Raw genomic sequence first — 14,787 nt, 5'->3', positions numbered from 1 at the left:
ACAGTGTTATGCTAATCATACACATTCTATTACTTTCACTACACAGTCTAAGTTTGTATGCTCCTTATAACTACTTGTGTACTTCCCTTGACAGGATAAATTGGGTCGAATATGTCTCGACATACTAAAAGATAAGTGGAGCCCTGCACTGCAAATACGAACAGTACTGCTGAGCATCCAGGCCCTGCTGTCTTCCCCCGAACCCGATGATCCGTTAGACGCAAAGGTAGCTGATCATTTTAAACAGGACAAAAGTGACGCAGAAAATGTGGCAAGAGAGTGGAACAAAATGTACGCAAACCATACTTCTTTGTAATTGCGGAGAAGAAAAAGTAAAAAAAAAAAAAAAAAGACTTATCAAGAGTTTATTTTGTTTTTAATTTTCCCCCAAGCACAACGCGGTACACATTTGCGCCCGTGTGTAGCTACGCACATCTGAGTTAGCTACCTATTATGTGTATAATATGTATGAATATATAGAGACCTTTTGCATTCCCCCTATCCCTACAAAACCCCATACGTTAACTTAAAATCTTTCCTTTTGCCTTCCCCCCCCCCTTATGTACACTATGAACTTTGAAAACTTAATTTTTTTTTTTTAATTTCTAATGTGCTTAAAAATGAGAGGGGGATATGTATAACCCGTTTTAGGAGGCGACTCTCGTTTCGCATTTCGGCGGAATCTCTTCCTCGTGATTGTTACCCACCCATATCGCTCGAATGCAACGTACCAGGGACATGACAATTTTGGGGTGCTACTTCAAGAGAGGAGCACTCCTGCAGAGCAGTTCCTCCCATGTAAAATTAGAAGTGCTTTTTAAAAAATGAGAGAGAAAAAAAAAGATGCAATTAAAAGGGTAACAGAAAAAATTAACCAACTGAGCCTTCTTTCTCGCTCTTTAGTGTAATCGCGAAGCAATTGTGCGTAACGAGATTACTAGTTGGAGGAAAAATTTCGCGTAACCTTCTAACCACTCAGGCAAATTTGAACGTTTAAAATTCGTATCACCCCATCAGATTGTGCAAATACATTCCTCTTAAGAGAAACTCTTCTCTCCTTCCATCATGTGAATAAAAATAATTTTGAGAAAGCACGCACATGCGGAATGGACATTTGTACACATACCTATACGTATGCACGCTTATGCATACACAGATATACATCTCCCCTCGTAATGCGGTCAAGCAAGACAAGCTGTACCTTTTGAACTTCCTTTCTTCGCGAATTAATTTTTTTTTTAAGACATTCCTTTTTGAATTCGCAAAATGGCTTATTTTTTATTTCGTTTCGCGTAGTTTCCACTGGTAACTTCCATTGTGTAAGTTCCATTGCATAGCTTACATCGCCCTTCTTTGATCACTTTCTCCTTTTCTTTCTTTCTTTTTTTTTTTTTTTTTTTTCCGCAAAATGGCACATTAAGCTGTGATGAACGCAAAAAAAAATTTACATACACATCGAGCGTGCTTCGACATTTGCAACAACAAATGTACAAAAGCGCGGCGTGTAAAATGTGATATACGTTGTGTTAATTTCTAAGCAATCGTCACAATTCTCCATTTCACTTACACTGGTTTATTTTATTGCGGCAATTTTCTCCCCATTTGCTAAGCATTAGTAAAACGCGCTGAATGTACATATAAATGCACTTATACGTGTGTACATAGCAACTTTAGGTGCCAAGAAAAATGTTCATTTTTTTCTTCACTCCTTTTGCTTCTTCCTTACTTACGCATTTGCAAACCACTTTTGCGTAAAGACCTAAACGGAGTCACGAGGAATCACCTTCGAGAGAGAAGCATCCTGTGGGCGTCACTCAGCAGAAACTCGTGTCCACGCGAATGCACGCATAATTATATATTTTCCACTCACTACGTACACGTGCACCCCCCCGGGGACGTTACTCACCCTGGGAAATCATTCACCCTGGGAAATCACCCACCCTGGGACATTACACCTCCTGGGATATTACACCCCCACGCACCTCTGTTGAATCAGTTTCCCCTTTTGACAAACCATGGATCGAATGAGCCTAGAAAATGACAGTACGCCGATGGCAAGGTCGGAGTATCAAACGATCAACTCGGAACTGAACTACACGCTGATGGACTCGTCCATAAACCACTCGTCAATTCTGGACAGCTCGATGCGAATTGAAAAAGACGACAAGGAAAGAAGATTACAAAAGTTAAATGAAAATATCATAAGTGAGTACGAATCGGGTAGACAAAGTGTAGTTTTCACACAGCAGAAGTATAAGCAGCTTCTTGATGGATTCTTACTATTTGTTCAGACAAATAAATACATCCATCAAAAGATAAATGAACTGAGAGCAGAAGCAACGGACGAATATAACAGGATGCAAAATAAAAACATCCCCAACATAATCATCCACCAACGATTAATTTGCAACATCAACAACTTTCAAACGGGCAATGAAGAATTTGAATTACTTGCCAAGTGTTTAATAAAGGAACCTTATTTGGCTCTTCCAGCGTACCAGGCAGCTATCAAAGAGTTGTGGAAATCGCACGATAGCAAAATAGATATTGATGCCCCCAAAATTGGCATTTGCGGTTGGCTAGGTAGACACCATGTGACGCCAAGAGGATTGCAAAGCTCCATGATTAACAAGCTAGTGGCAGTAGAAGGTGTGGTTAATAAATGTTCTACCGTCCAACCGAAACTGGTCCAGTCAGTGTACATAGGAGAAGCAGTACATGACATCAATGCAGATATTCGGAGCGACGAAAAAACAGTCCATTTGAGACCCCATTATGACATTACCGATTTTGATAAAACAGCCAAAGATTCAGGAAGACCACCTGTTTCAGATCCTGAGGGGAAAATTATGCATAGACACGAAATAGGATTGTGCAAATATAAAAATCACCAGAAATTTGTCATCCAAGAAACTCCGGAAGATGCTCCAACAGGACAGATGCCCAGATGGGTAGAAGTAATCGTGGAAGACGACCTATGTGATATTGTCAAGTGTGGAGATAGAGTAAGAGTTTGGGGGGTCTATCGAGCTAGCTGTGGACAAGCCAACAGCACCAACAGTGGGTTAGGAAGATCCTTTCTAATTGCAAACAATGTGCTGGTCAAAAATAAAGAAACGTATGATACCAATTTATTCATATCAGAAGCGGATAAAAAAAATTTCCACGCTTTTGCTAAGAAGGAAAATACAATAGATGTACTCGGCTACTCATTCGCCCCATCCATATGTGGTCAAGACATTGTAAAAAAAGGAATTGTTTTAATGTTAGCAGGTGGGACAGAGCGCGCATTGCCATCTCATCACATCAGAGGAGACATACACATTATGCTCGTGGGCGATCCAAGTTGTGGAAAATCGCAGCTCTTACGCTACGTCATGAGTATCATGCCAGGAACAGTTTCAGCCACAGGAAGGGGATCATCAGGAGTCGGATTAACAGCTGCTATCGTTACGGATCAGGATACCGGCGAAAGAGTTGTCGAAGGAGGTGCTATGGTCATGGGGGACAGAAGAGTTGTATGCATTGACGAATTTGATAAAATGCAACACACAGATAGAGTAGCAATTCATGAAGTTATGGAACAACAAACTGTCACCGTTGCGAAGGCAGGCATTCATACCACGCTGAATGCAAGGTGTACAGTATTAGCAGCTGCCAATCCCTTGTATGGATGCTGGAATGATACACTCGATATGGGCCAGCAGCTACAATTTGAGCCATCCCTACTGTCTCGTTTTGACCTCATCTTTCTAGTAAGAGACAGTGCAACTGAGAAAGACGATGAACGAATTGCAGATTCGGTTTTGCGAAATGTTACAGAAAAGGCAAAACCAATTATGAGCGAAAACAGAAATAATCATAAAAATTTTGTCATTCAAGCGGATAGCTACGATATTAACCCGAAGGCACAACACATTAGTGTGTACAACGAAAGAGAAGTAAATAAAAATAATGATAACAATCAAGAAAATGAAGAATACGAAACGCCAATCTTTGCCAACAGAGATGAAATGATCTATTATGATAAAAATGGAATTGAGCATGAAATTTTAACGGTCCCATTTTTTAAAAAATATTTGCATTATGTGAAAAATATCTTTTATCATGAAAAGCAGAGAACTGATGGATGGAAACCATACCCAGAAGTCAGTGACGAGGCATGCGAAGTTATCACCGAGTTGTATGCAGATTTGAGAGAAAAGGCAGCAAAATATTCACACAACAAAATTATCCAGGGGGTTACTCCCAGAACGTTGGAAGCCATCATTCGAATCGCCTCATCACATGCTAAATTGAAACTCAACAGATATGTCACAAGTGTGGATGTCAATTATGCTAAGAAGCTTCTAATGTACACCCTATTTGGGGAGGAAATTAACGATCTTGAGGAGGAAGAGGAGGACGATGTCGATGACGAAGAGGAAGAAACATTTGGAGAACAAGGCGAAGCTTATGATGACGACGAGGAGGAAGAAGAGGAAGACGACGATGATGAGGACGTTAGTAAACTTTTCAAGAAAGGCAACAAATCGACTAAAAAAAAGGCAACAAAAAAGAGAAAGGGACAAAAGAATGAAACCGCAAATAAAAAGAAAAAGAGAAAAGGTGCAGCCCAAGATGACGATGCAGAAAGTTTTATGATAGACGATGCGCAGAAGGCAAGCGATAAGTCAACACCCTTGGATGTTAAAGAAATAGAACGCCTCATCGTGGAAAACGTCACTTTGAATGACCCCGGAGATGGCCTGCGGGACGAGGAGCTGTTGGATTTGGTACGCGCCATGCGTCTCCGTCGACTAGTGGCGCATTTTCGAAACAATATGCACACACTTATGCAGGCACTTATGGACACACTTATGTACACACTGGACATATTTCCCCTGCCCGCTTCCCCCGTTTTGCAGATAATCCTTGGGAACAAGCACAAAATGCCGCAACTGGCAAAACTGGACATCAGCACATTGCGCAAAATTATCAACTCGCTGAACGAAATGGACGGGGCGCCAATTTACTACGTGAAGAAGGACAAAATTGTGTACAAGTGTTGAGCCCCTTCAACTTTATTTCATTTTGCGCTTTTCTCCCCTTTTTTTCTGGAAATATCCATTATGACAACCCCTGGTATTTTGCTTTTGACATTTCGCGCTTCACATTGCACGCTTCACATTTTGCGCTTCGCCTATTTAAAAGCGCACACATTTTAAAGATACTGCAAGGGGCCTTTTCCTTCGCCCCGCATTTACCCTAGTTGTCTTTATGGAAGACTTCCTCCTTTTTAAAAATTGTTAAATCGGCACACACCTACGTTTATGTGCGCAAGCTTTTTTTTTCTTTTTTAATACAAACAATTTTACATTATTTTTTTAACGTTTTTATGTAGCTTCGGAATTTGCCGCAAGTGTAGTGGCCAAATGGAAAAAGGGGCATTCGCGTTGCAAATTGAAAACACCAAAAATGCTCCACAAGTGAGAAAAAATTTCACAGAAAAACGTGCGTGTAAAAATACGCGTCAATTTTTCCCACCAAAAAGGGCATTGGCAAAAAATTGGCGAGCGCGGAAAAAGTCCACTGCACATTGGACGGCGTGCCGAACTCTCTCGTTACATCAATTTTTGGGCCTTAAAGTAATCTTTTAAATGCACAATCGAGTAAACGGTAATAGCCACGAGTATTATAATTTCGACTATATAGCAGTAGAACATCTTGTTGTGTACCGATTTGTTGTGTTCGTACAAATTCGTCGCCTACAAGGGGGGGTCACGAGGATATAGGTATGCACGTGTGTACATACGTACTTGCGCAATGAAGGCCGCTACTATGAGACGCGAACGGCGAATGAGGTGGCTGCGAACTGACTCCCCTTCCTTACCATTTGCTTTTGATACATCTGCTGCAACTTCATGGAGGTGAATTTCTTTTTCAGATTCAGCAAAATAGCTAATGTATCACTCAACTCGGATTTCTTTGCCACATTTTCGATATCCATATCTGACCCTCCAACCTCTATGGATAGGCTCCATTTGATGGCCGCGCTTTTAAACCAGTTGGAAGACGGGCAAGAGATGCAAATATAATACAGCCCATTTTTTTTCGTCAAGTACGATACCTTGCCTGCGGGTTTTTATCCGTAAGGTGAAGTCATGTGTCTAGTCTGCATGGGCACATCTGCGCAACATTTATTTGTCATGATCTATATGCCAATATAATGTAGAAACGGGGGGAATTTACTTTACCTTTACTAATTTTAGACGTCTCATGGGAATACACAACTTTTCCCTGCTGGTTCTTTATACTGATAAGGCATTTTAGTTCTGTAATAAAAAAAAAAAAGGCAGGCATTTGTTTTTTAAACCTAGCGCTTCGATACGAATGGACGGTGTTTAATGGGGAAAGGAGGGTGCAGAGAAGTACCCTTTTAAACGAGTTGATGCTTGCACAAATGGGAACATATCCAAATGGGAAAATACCCAAATGTTCGGTGCGCTCCTTTTCCAAATGAAGCTTGCGCAGAGGGAGGGAAGTCTACACACAGTCATTTAACCCCACCCCACCCTTTCTGCAATTTCTATCTCCACTTGTGTGCAAAAGCATCCTTGCCTTTTAATCCAAAATTATCATAGGACGACGTTATGACAACATTGCTTGCGACGCTCTCTACGAAGCATTTATCGACCCCTTCCTTCACGTAAAAGTACGCTGCTTGTACGTACGTATAGCTCAGCAGCAGCAGCAGGTATAAAGTTATTTTGGTTCCTTTCACCATTTCGTTAAAGTATGTGAATAAAAGGTACCATAATTTGTTCTCCTTTTTTTTCTAGTTTTTTTTCTCACGTTTTGGTTAAAGCATTAAAGAATCTGCCTTACGATGGGCAGTTCTGTATGGGTTAAACAATTTGGCTCATATAGGAAAAAAAAAAAAAAAAAGGGGGGAAAATAGTTCACCGTACATAATATATTTTCATTTAAAAATACGTCTGTCGAAATTGGTCCGTTTGCTCTTCCTCACAGCTAATTCGAAGTATTGCGGGTGGTCAGAATGGTAAACTCGTTATCAGCTATTTTGCTTCTATCCAGTGGGTTGCACGGGCGACGTGTATGCACAGCTTCTCCGGAGTTGTAGCCCCCTACCCCCAGAAATGCATACGTACATATATTTATGTGTATGTATATTACTATGTGTACACTTTAACACACGCACACAGGGAAAACCTTCCACATGCTCATGTACACAGGCCAGGCTCTTCACCTTAACGCGGGGAATGCAGTGTGCCTCCTTAATCGGCTCACGCAAATATGCACATGGATATGTATACGCCACCACTTCTCTGCGTAGTTATGTAGCCTGCCAACATATCTAAAAGGGTACAAACCAAGACGCAGTGAACTGGCAATCAAACGGACAAGCCAAGGGATGAACCTAACATACTCTCAAACAAACGCGCAGGTCAACCCTCTACTGCTATTCACGCGTCAACTGAATTGCATTTTTTCCTCACCTCTCTGATGAAGAAACTCCAACAATTCGTTCTTCGCAATTTTGCAGTTCTGGGCAGAAAAAAAAAAAAAAAAAAAATGAATTAGCAAAGTAAAATATAAAAGCAAAAGAGCACTCTTCTCATTTTTAAGTGCATCAAAATGTGCAACAGTGCACGCGCATACGTCAAAATATACATGATTAATTAGCCGCATGTAATCGTTGCTTATCTCCCAATTTCGCGCCGATTAACCTGTTCCAGAAGGGGAAAGCAAAAGAAAGGAGCGAAGTATGAGAAGAGTACTGTCCTTAAATGACAGCATACAATAAATGTGGGTTAAGTGCAAAAAGAAAGAAAAAAAAAAAGAGAAACATACCATACCATGCCAAATCGATCAGAACCATTGACAGCACGGCACAATTCAACTCCATCCCAATTTCGACGCACCCGGGGTTTTCTCCCTAACCCATTTAAACAGCCGATCCGTTTGCTCACATACAACAAACGTGCTCAGTCGTTTGTGAGTTAATTGACCCCTCTGCCTGGCTTGATCACGGGGGGGGAAGCCAAATTGGGCCACACAGCAAAAGGCTAGAAATTCGTCGCGGTGAATAACGTACCCAAAAAGGACCAGCAGAAAAAGTGAAGCCACTATTTTATGCCTTATCGCATACATTGGTATATAGGCCCATTTATTGAACCACGTGAAATATCCTTCTTCCCCCTCCAAAGGAGCCCACCTTACAAAAGCATGTAAATGGCTCATTTGCCACTTCAGACGAACGGAAGAAAAAAACGTCTGGAGAAGTAAATCATTTTTATACACCCCTCCACAAAGTGCATAGCCCACATTTGATTAAAAAGACGAATCGAAACAGTTTCATCGGCCCTGTGGTGCTATCAGAGAAGGGTACATATTGCGCTGTTCAAAATTGCCTATCTGAAGGCGTCTACAAAGGTACTCACAGTTGTATACATACATATGCAGTTATTCCCCCCACACATACCCTATGGACTCCTCTTCAGTTGTACCATTCGAACAGACGATAGTTAAACGCTTACCCCTTTAAGAAGACGCTGTAAATCGGGTAGAATATGCCTCATTGATCAGCCTTTAATTATCTGAGATTTTATTGTAGTTCGTTCCCCCCTGAGCGCACAGAAAAAGCTTAACAAAAATGAGTTTCAAAAATTACTGTCCATGTGTTTACCCGCAAGAGCGGAATATAAGCGGACTGGACTACCGCTTCGACATGAAAAAAAAATTGGTGAAATTCAGGGGCCGTATTTTTAGAAGACTACGTGTAAAGAACTTAAACGTAGATTTAGGAAAAATTGAAAATCGAAAAAGCTTATTAAGTAATTATTATTATAAAGGGAAAAAAAAATGGTACATGAATTTCCAGCCCTTAGGAAATGTAACCATAGAGCAATATTGGAAGTATGATAAAGTTACCCTGAAAGACATTCTAGGGTCGAGTATCAACACATCAGATGATAATTACAACACAGGATTACGAAAAAGTAAAAGGTGTCTTAAACGCATTGCAAAACGTATACTAAGAGGGAACCCTCATGAATCTTTAACACAAAATGCATTCAAATGGGCAACGTATGATTATAACTCTGATGAAGGCTCAGCAAACTCGTACAATAATAATTTGGGCTCTTCCTTACTAAGTTTAAGTACCCTTGCGATAAAAGATTCGGAGAAATTGCTGAAATGGAAATTAAAATATTCCGATAATTTAATAAATTTTAAAAAATTAAAAGCACAGGAAGCTGAAAAGAACTCCTCAACTATTCGTTCTACGACCGTGGCGAAGAAGAAAAACAAGTCCAGAAAATCCAAGGGCAATAGGGATCACAAAAGTGACATGGTTAAAAGTGACGTCGTTTCAGGTAACTATAAAATTGTATTAAAAAGTTTTAACAAGGAGGACAAAAAGGGGCACTGAATTGGGGTGCCATCAGGAATGGAGAGTTATGTGTACGCCGGTGTGTAGCACCATGTTATATTTTCTTATTGACATTTTTGTCCTTCTGATCGCTCGCTCCACCTTTTTTTTTTTTTTTTGTCTGCTTCGGCCCTGGAGCAATCACGGCCGTACCTATGCCTTCGCATGGACGGGTGCACGCTTAACCACGCGTGTGCATTTCCACGGCCCACGAATTGAATCGCGCTCCCACTGGTACAACCGAAATGGGGAGTGCTCCCTCAGTGTGAATATACTATGGTCGAGTTAGCCAACTTGTACACACTTTAACGTAAAATAAACAAAAAAGGATACTTTCAAAAGGGAAGGCATTTTTCTGCAACATTTATTTTGCAACGTTTTTTTTAAAACATTTTTTTTACGACCTTTTTTTACTTTTCTGTAAATGTTGGGACAGCCTGGGGACATGCGTTTAAATACGTGAACGCAGAGATCACCCTTACGTTCCTCTTAAACGATCTAAAAGTGCTAACCTCATTGGGGAATAACCTTTTATTTTTTCCCCCCCCTTTTTTTTTTTTTTTATTCTCGGCGAATGGAGTTGTACGTGCGTCGGGATTTTATAACGCATGGATATAAGCCACGTTGTGTGCATATCATTCCCGCATTATTATTAATATTTGCAAATCGGATGCGTAAAAAAATATACATTTCAACATAAACAGATTCGTTCGTGTGCGCTTAAGGAGAGGCACTCCCAGTGTGGCTTTCTTTAAAATAATTCACGTCTGGTTTGGCCACTGCAACACTGTAAACGCATTCTCATTTTGCGCGTCATTTGGGGGAAAAAATAGGCAAATTACTGCTATACGTTACTTTTTTTTTCTCATTTTTTTTTTTTTTTAAACATTTTTTTATTTATAATATACCAAAGCTTTCCCCCCCTTGGGTGACATTTTTCGACACTCTTAACAAGGGAGAGGGAGAAAGAGGGCGCGCCAGCCACATGATTTTCAAAGGAATGACACAGAACCGTAAGCGCATACAAGTGATTGCAAACGTGCATATTCTTACCCTTGTATTTGCGCTGGGGTGTTTTTGTGCAGAACGACATAACGAAAAGTGAGGAGGAGCAGGTGGAAGAAGGCGACAAAGCGGACGAAGCGGAACAGGTGGAAGAAGCCGACGAAGCGGACGAAGCGCAGCGAAACACATAACCAACTTCTACCATGTTCACATTCACATCCGCATGGCTTCCCCCTCACCCAAAACAAGCCAAATAAACAAACCAAAGAGGGAAGCGAAGTGAACAGGCAGGTGGAAAGGGCTAGCCGAAAGAGCAGGGCGAAAGAAAGGAGGCAACCTCAACAGACGGAAGCGAAAAAAAAGGCAAACAAGTTGAAACGAGAACTCCACACCCCGACCCACCGCAAAAAACATATATCATGCCAAGACCTATTTACGTACTTCTCATCGATTGCTTCCTTGGCCTATCAGTCACGTACACCTGCCTATTTGAGCATGTGAGGGGTCACAAAAAAACAGTTACCTTTGACAGAGATTTCTACAAAGATAAACTCCACGTGAAAAACAGAAAGAAGTATCTATTTGTGTGCCCAAGTTCGTCCACAAATGGCAAGAGGATCTCTTCAAAAGATTTCATTTTGAAGCACCACAAGATCAACCACCTACCAAGTGAAGTGCCCAACCACGGCGTTCCCCTGTTGAGAGCAAACCGCAAATCCCTCCTGACACTGAACAAGTTTAAAATATTCAGTAATGACATTCGAAAGGACAGTTTTTCAAATGATACTGAAGATGGAGGAGAAAATGAGCAGCAGAATGAAGAAAATCCAATGAGTGAAAAAGACGACAAATGGAAAAAATATTACGAAGACAAGAGGAAGAAAGAAATATTGAAAGATTTAGATAGCAGTGTGCGGAAAAGGGAAAAACGATCCATGAACAGTACTCCTGGGGGGGGAGACGATTCTATGGGTGAAGAGATGGGTAGCCGAGATGGCGACAAAGATGAACGAAGGGACGATCGCACAGGGGAAGAAGATGGAGAAGATTCTGACGAATATGAGGAAGATGACGAAGATGACGACGATGATGAAGATGATGAAGATGACGAGGGCTACGACTCGTACGACACCTACGACGCCGAAGACACGCACGACTTCCATGCACACCGCAACACACAGGACAAGAGGGATATTCACCTGGAGTACCCCTACAACCACGAAGAGGCACAAGGGAAAAATCTCCTTTTCGCGAACAACAGAAACGAAAACGCGCCTGGGAAATTTTATGACGACAGAAACGATGGGCCTGCCTCCAACCCCCCCTCAATAAACGAAAGCATAAATAATATCTTCTCAGCGAAAAGAACGACGAAAGATTTCCCCCTCTTTTTCCCCTTGAACAATAAACCCTTCGAAAATAGCAACAATAAATATTTTGACAAAATTTCCAGTATCCCCCCAAATGAGCTCATTAACCGATTTTTTGAAAACACATCCGAAAGGGTTAAAGAAGCTGTAAAGAATATCATTTTTAACATCATTGGAAATATTCAAAAGTACACTATCGAAACTTCTATTCTGATTACTTACGATAAAATTTACAACTTTCTCCTGCAAATTATCCTCACGGGGTACATGATAAAGAACGCAGATTATCGACTCAGCCTTAATGAGTCTCTCTACGACCAAAATAGTATTATAAACAGAAAGGAGGAAGACTTCTTCAATTTGAAAAAATCCTTTTATGGCTTATTTGCTGATATTCACAAGAGAAGTGGAGAAGAAACGCTCAACGCAAGTGAGTTAAGTGAGCCGAAAAATGGCACTCAACAAGCGCCGAGCCAAGATGGGGAAGTCATGCAAAAGAGCCCAAACCTTGATGAGGAAACCCTAATCAGTAATAACTTACAGGATCATCTTAGCAATGATGATCTCCCTGATCAGGATGGTAACCCGTATAGTTATGAAGAGGGCCACCAATTACCATCCGACAGCGCATCCTACACGAGCGGCAAAAATGGCGAAAGCGATAACTTCCCAATAATTAACACAAAAAATTATATTATATTTTTACGAAAAAAAATTAAGTCTTTAGAAATGCAGTTAAAAAAATTAAAAGAAAATAAAACCATTCTAAATGACGACTTACTTTCTTACATAAAGTCACTAACAGATGTGCAGCTACGTTCACTGACAGACAACATCGGACCATTGGTCCTCGATGCAACAAAAAAAATTGTAGAATTAGTAATACAAGGCATGACACTGAACATTAACAAAAACTCCTCCAATGAATTAATATATGTAAGTGGGTCTGTGCTCACTTACATCTGCTTCTGGCAGTTGATAATCGGGTACACCCTCAGGGAAATGGAAATTCGCGATGAACTCTCCGATTATCTCAAGGGCAACTAGCCACCGTGCCGGGGAGCAGAACATGTACACATATGTACAATACATATTTCTACGTACATTTATACTTCTCTATCAATGAAGTGAAGGGGAAGGGGAGTTCCCCCCATTTTCCGCATTTTCGTGCCCGCTGGGGGCTCCGTTCCCTGAAGGCCCCTTTTGTAGTATTATTACCATCTGAACCCTTTTCTTGCATCAGGGGTCATGTTCCCATTTGTGCCCAATGTCGTGCTTGTTTTCATCTTCACCTTGGCTCGTTCGTGGGCAGAAGAAGCCCCTCTACATGCACTGCCTCATATGCAGCCATTTTTGTTACTCCTTCTTTTTTTTTTTTTAATAAAAAAAATTATTATTAGAAAATACTGAACATGCAATAGCATCCGATTCGCTTGGGGAACTCCAGGCACTTCCTTTTTCTCCTCTCGAAATCGTTCACCAGGCAAAAGAGCATCTTCACCATGTGTAGATATGCTCCAGGTTTAGGACCCCAAAAAATAATTTGACGCACGCCCATCAGCTGATATTCTTTCCTAACGCCTCTGAATCTTCCCCTTCCATTATACATCACAAGAATTATCACAAAGAGGAATAAGCATAATAAGCATATTGACAGGCAGCGATAATTTCTTCAGTCCTTTCCGGAAGGCCATTAAATTTTTTTTGAGGCTAAAAAAAAAAGTCGTTCTTAATGGAAGAAGATCAACTTGAGTCATTTGTTACTCCTCTTGTAAGGGCACTTATGTATATGAACCATAAAAAGTCATGCATTTTTTTTTTTTTTTTTTTCACAGAAGTGTACGCATGTTGTAGGGAGAAGACGTCCCTATTGCTTTCGTCTTGAAGAGGAAGTTGCCCTGTTATATTTTCATCTACAAGACAGCATTTTTTGCGTCTTTTTTTAGCTATGAAATAGCCAACAGGAATTTGAAGGGCTCAGTAAATATAAACCCTTTTTCAGGTCTGCAAAAATTGTTTTCCAGTCTCAATCTGGGAATATCAGGCAATTTAGTTGGTAGTGTATGCATCGATCTGTGTAGCGATCTTGGGAAGTCCTACTAAAGAGCCTTTCCCAATTTGCCTTGCTCGCTTTAGCTTTCCCACTGTGCCTTTTTGGCTGCCACCTTTGGTCTGACTCCAGGCTAACTTCACTTCACAGTGCACCCGGTTAAATCCTTTCAATGCTATACTGGGTGGCCTAATACTGCAAATGCAGCAAAAACGGGGAACTCTATGTGTACATGTGTTCCATGATAAGGTGTTATCGATACATCATAACAACGCATGCATGCTGCCATATAAATTACCTGTATTGGGAAAGGCCATATCCTCATTTATATAGCTTAGTTAACCTGGCACAGATGTATTCTCTGAGTGCGTAAGACTCATCAGTTTCTTCTTCACGAGTCGTAATAGACAACATAAGGTGAGCCTCTACTTTGCCCTTATGCATGTCCGTACATACAGATGCCTTTCAATATATAGCACTTTCCTCCCTGTGCATAGCATCCGCTCAATGATCCCTAGGAGCAATTGTTGCTGTATCACCACCCACCCTACCACATTCAACAATTACTTCGCGCCATCGGCTTGGATTGCTTGCCGCTTGTGCCCTTCCATCAAGGGTGGGGGGGACAGAACTGTAAACTTTAGCCCTTAAAACAGGAAGTTATCAAATCATGGATCGCTCTGCCATATGCATATGGAAAAGAGAGCAACCATGTTAGGCTTTTTTCTTTCCCTTTTTTGAAGCCGTTAAAGGAAGGAATTTTATAACACATTTTGGGGAGTACCCCTATGATATGGACACCTTCTGATATGCTCGTAGTAATCCCTCCTGGAGGACCCTACGAAAAACAGCTCATCCATATCAACATTGGCATATTTATGCAGAAATTCGACCCAGTGGTTGACACCAGGAGGAAAAGGAGATAT

General features: G+C 41.0%; 4 protein-coding genes across 4 annotated transcripts; 3 read left to right on the top strand and 1 right to left on the bottom strand.

The window, feature by feature from the left end:
- Window positions 1–2,015: 2,015 nt before the first annotated feature.
- Window positions 2,016–5,051, top strand: C922_01413 (minichromosome maintenance protein 3; the record flags this gene model as incomplete). Its single annotated transcript, XM_008817019.1, has 2 exons — window positions 2,016–4,775; window positions 4,908–5,051. 2 exons carry the CDS (start codon window positions 2,016–2,018, stop codon window positions 5,049–5,051), a joined length of 2,904 nt encoding a protein of 967 aa, XP_008815241.1.
- Window positions 5,052–5,603: 552 nt separating this feature from the next.
- Window positions 5,604–6,766, bottom strand: C922_01412 (hypothetical protein; the record flags this gene model as incomplete). The annotated part of the gene is made up of 4 exons (XM_008817018.1): window positions 5,604–5,747; window positions 5,873–6,109; window positions 6,232–6,295; window positions 6,579–6,766. 4 exons carry the CDS (start codon window positions 6,764–6,766, stop codon window positions 5,604–5,606), a joined length of 633 nt encoding a protein of 210 aa, XP_008815240.1.
- Window positions 6,767–8,656: 1,890 nt separating this feature from the next.
- On the top strand, window positions 8,657–9,436 carry C922_01411 (hypothetical protein; the record flags this gene model as incomplete). Its single annotated transcript, XM_008817017.1, has 1 exon — window positions 8,657–9,436. The coding sequence occupies one exon, from the start codon at window positions 8,657–8,659 to the stop codon at window positions 9,434–9,436; it is 780 nt and encodes a 259-aa protein (XP_008815239.1).
- A 1,424-nt stretch (window positions 9,437–10,860) lies between these two features.
- On the top strand, window positions 10,861–12,858 carry C922_01410 (hypothetical protein; the record flags this gene model as incomplete). Its single annotated transcript, XM_008817016.1, has 1 exon — window positions 10,861–12,858. The coding sequence occupies one exon, from the start codon at window positions 10,861–10,863 to the stop codon at window positions 12,856–12,858; it is 1,998 nt and encodes a 665-aa protein (XP_008815238.1).
- Window positions 12,859–14,787: the final 1,929 nt, after the last annotated feature.

This window comes from Plasmodium inui, assembly GCF_000524495.1.
Source record: "Plasmodium inui San Antonio 1 unplaced genomic scaffold supercont1.4, whole genome shotgun sequence".
Classification (NCBI taxonomy): domain Eukaryota; phylum Apicomplexa; class Aconoidasida; order Haemosporida; family Plasmodiidae; genus Plasmodium; species Plasmodium inui.
Note: the sequence above shows the minus strand (reverse complement) of the source record. Positions and strands in the feature narration are given on the sequence as shown.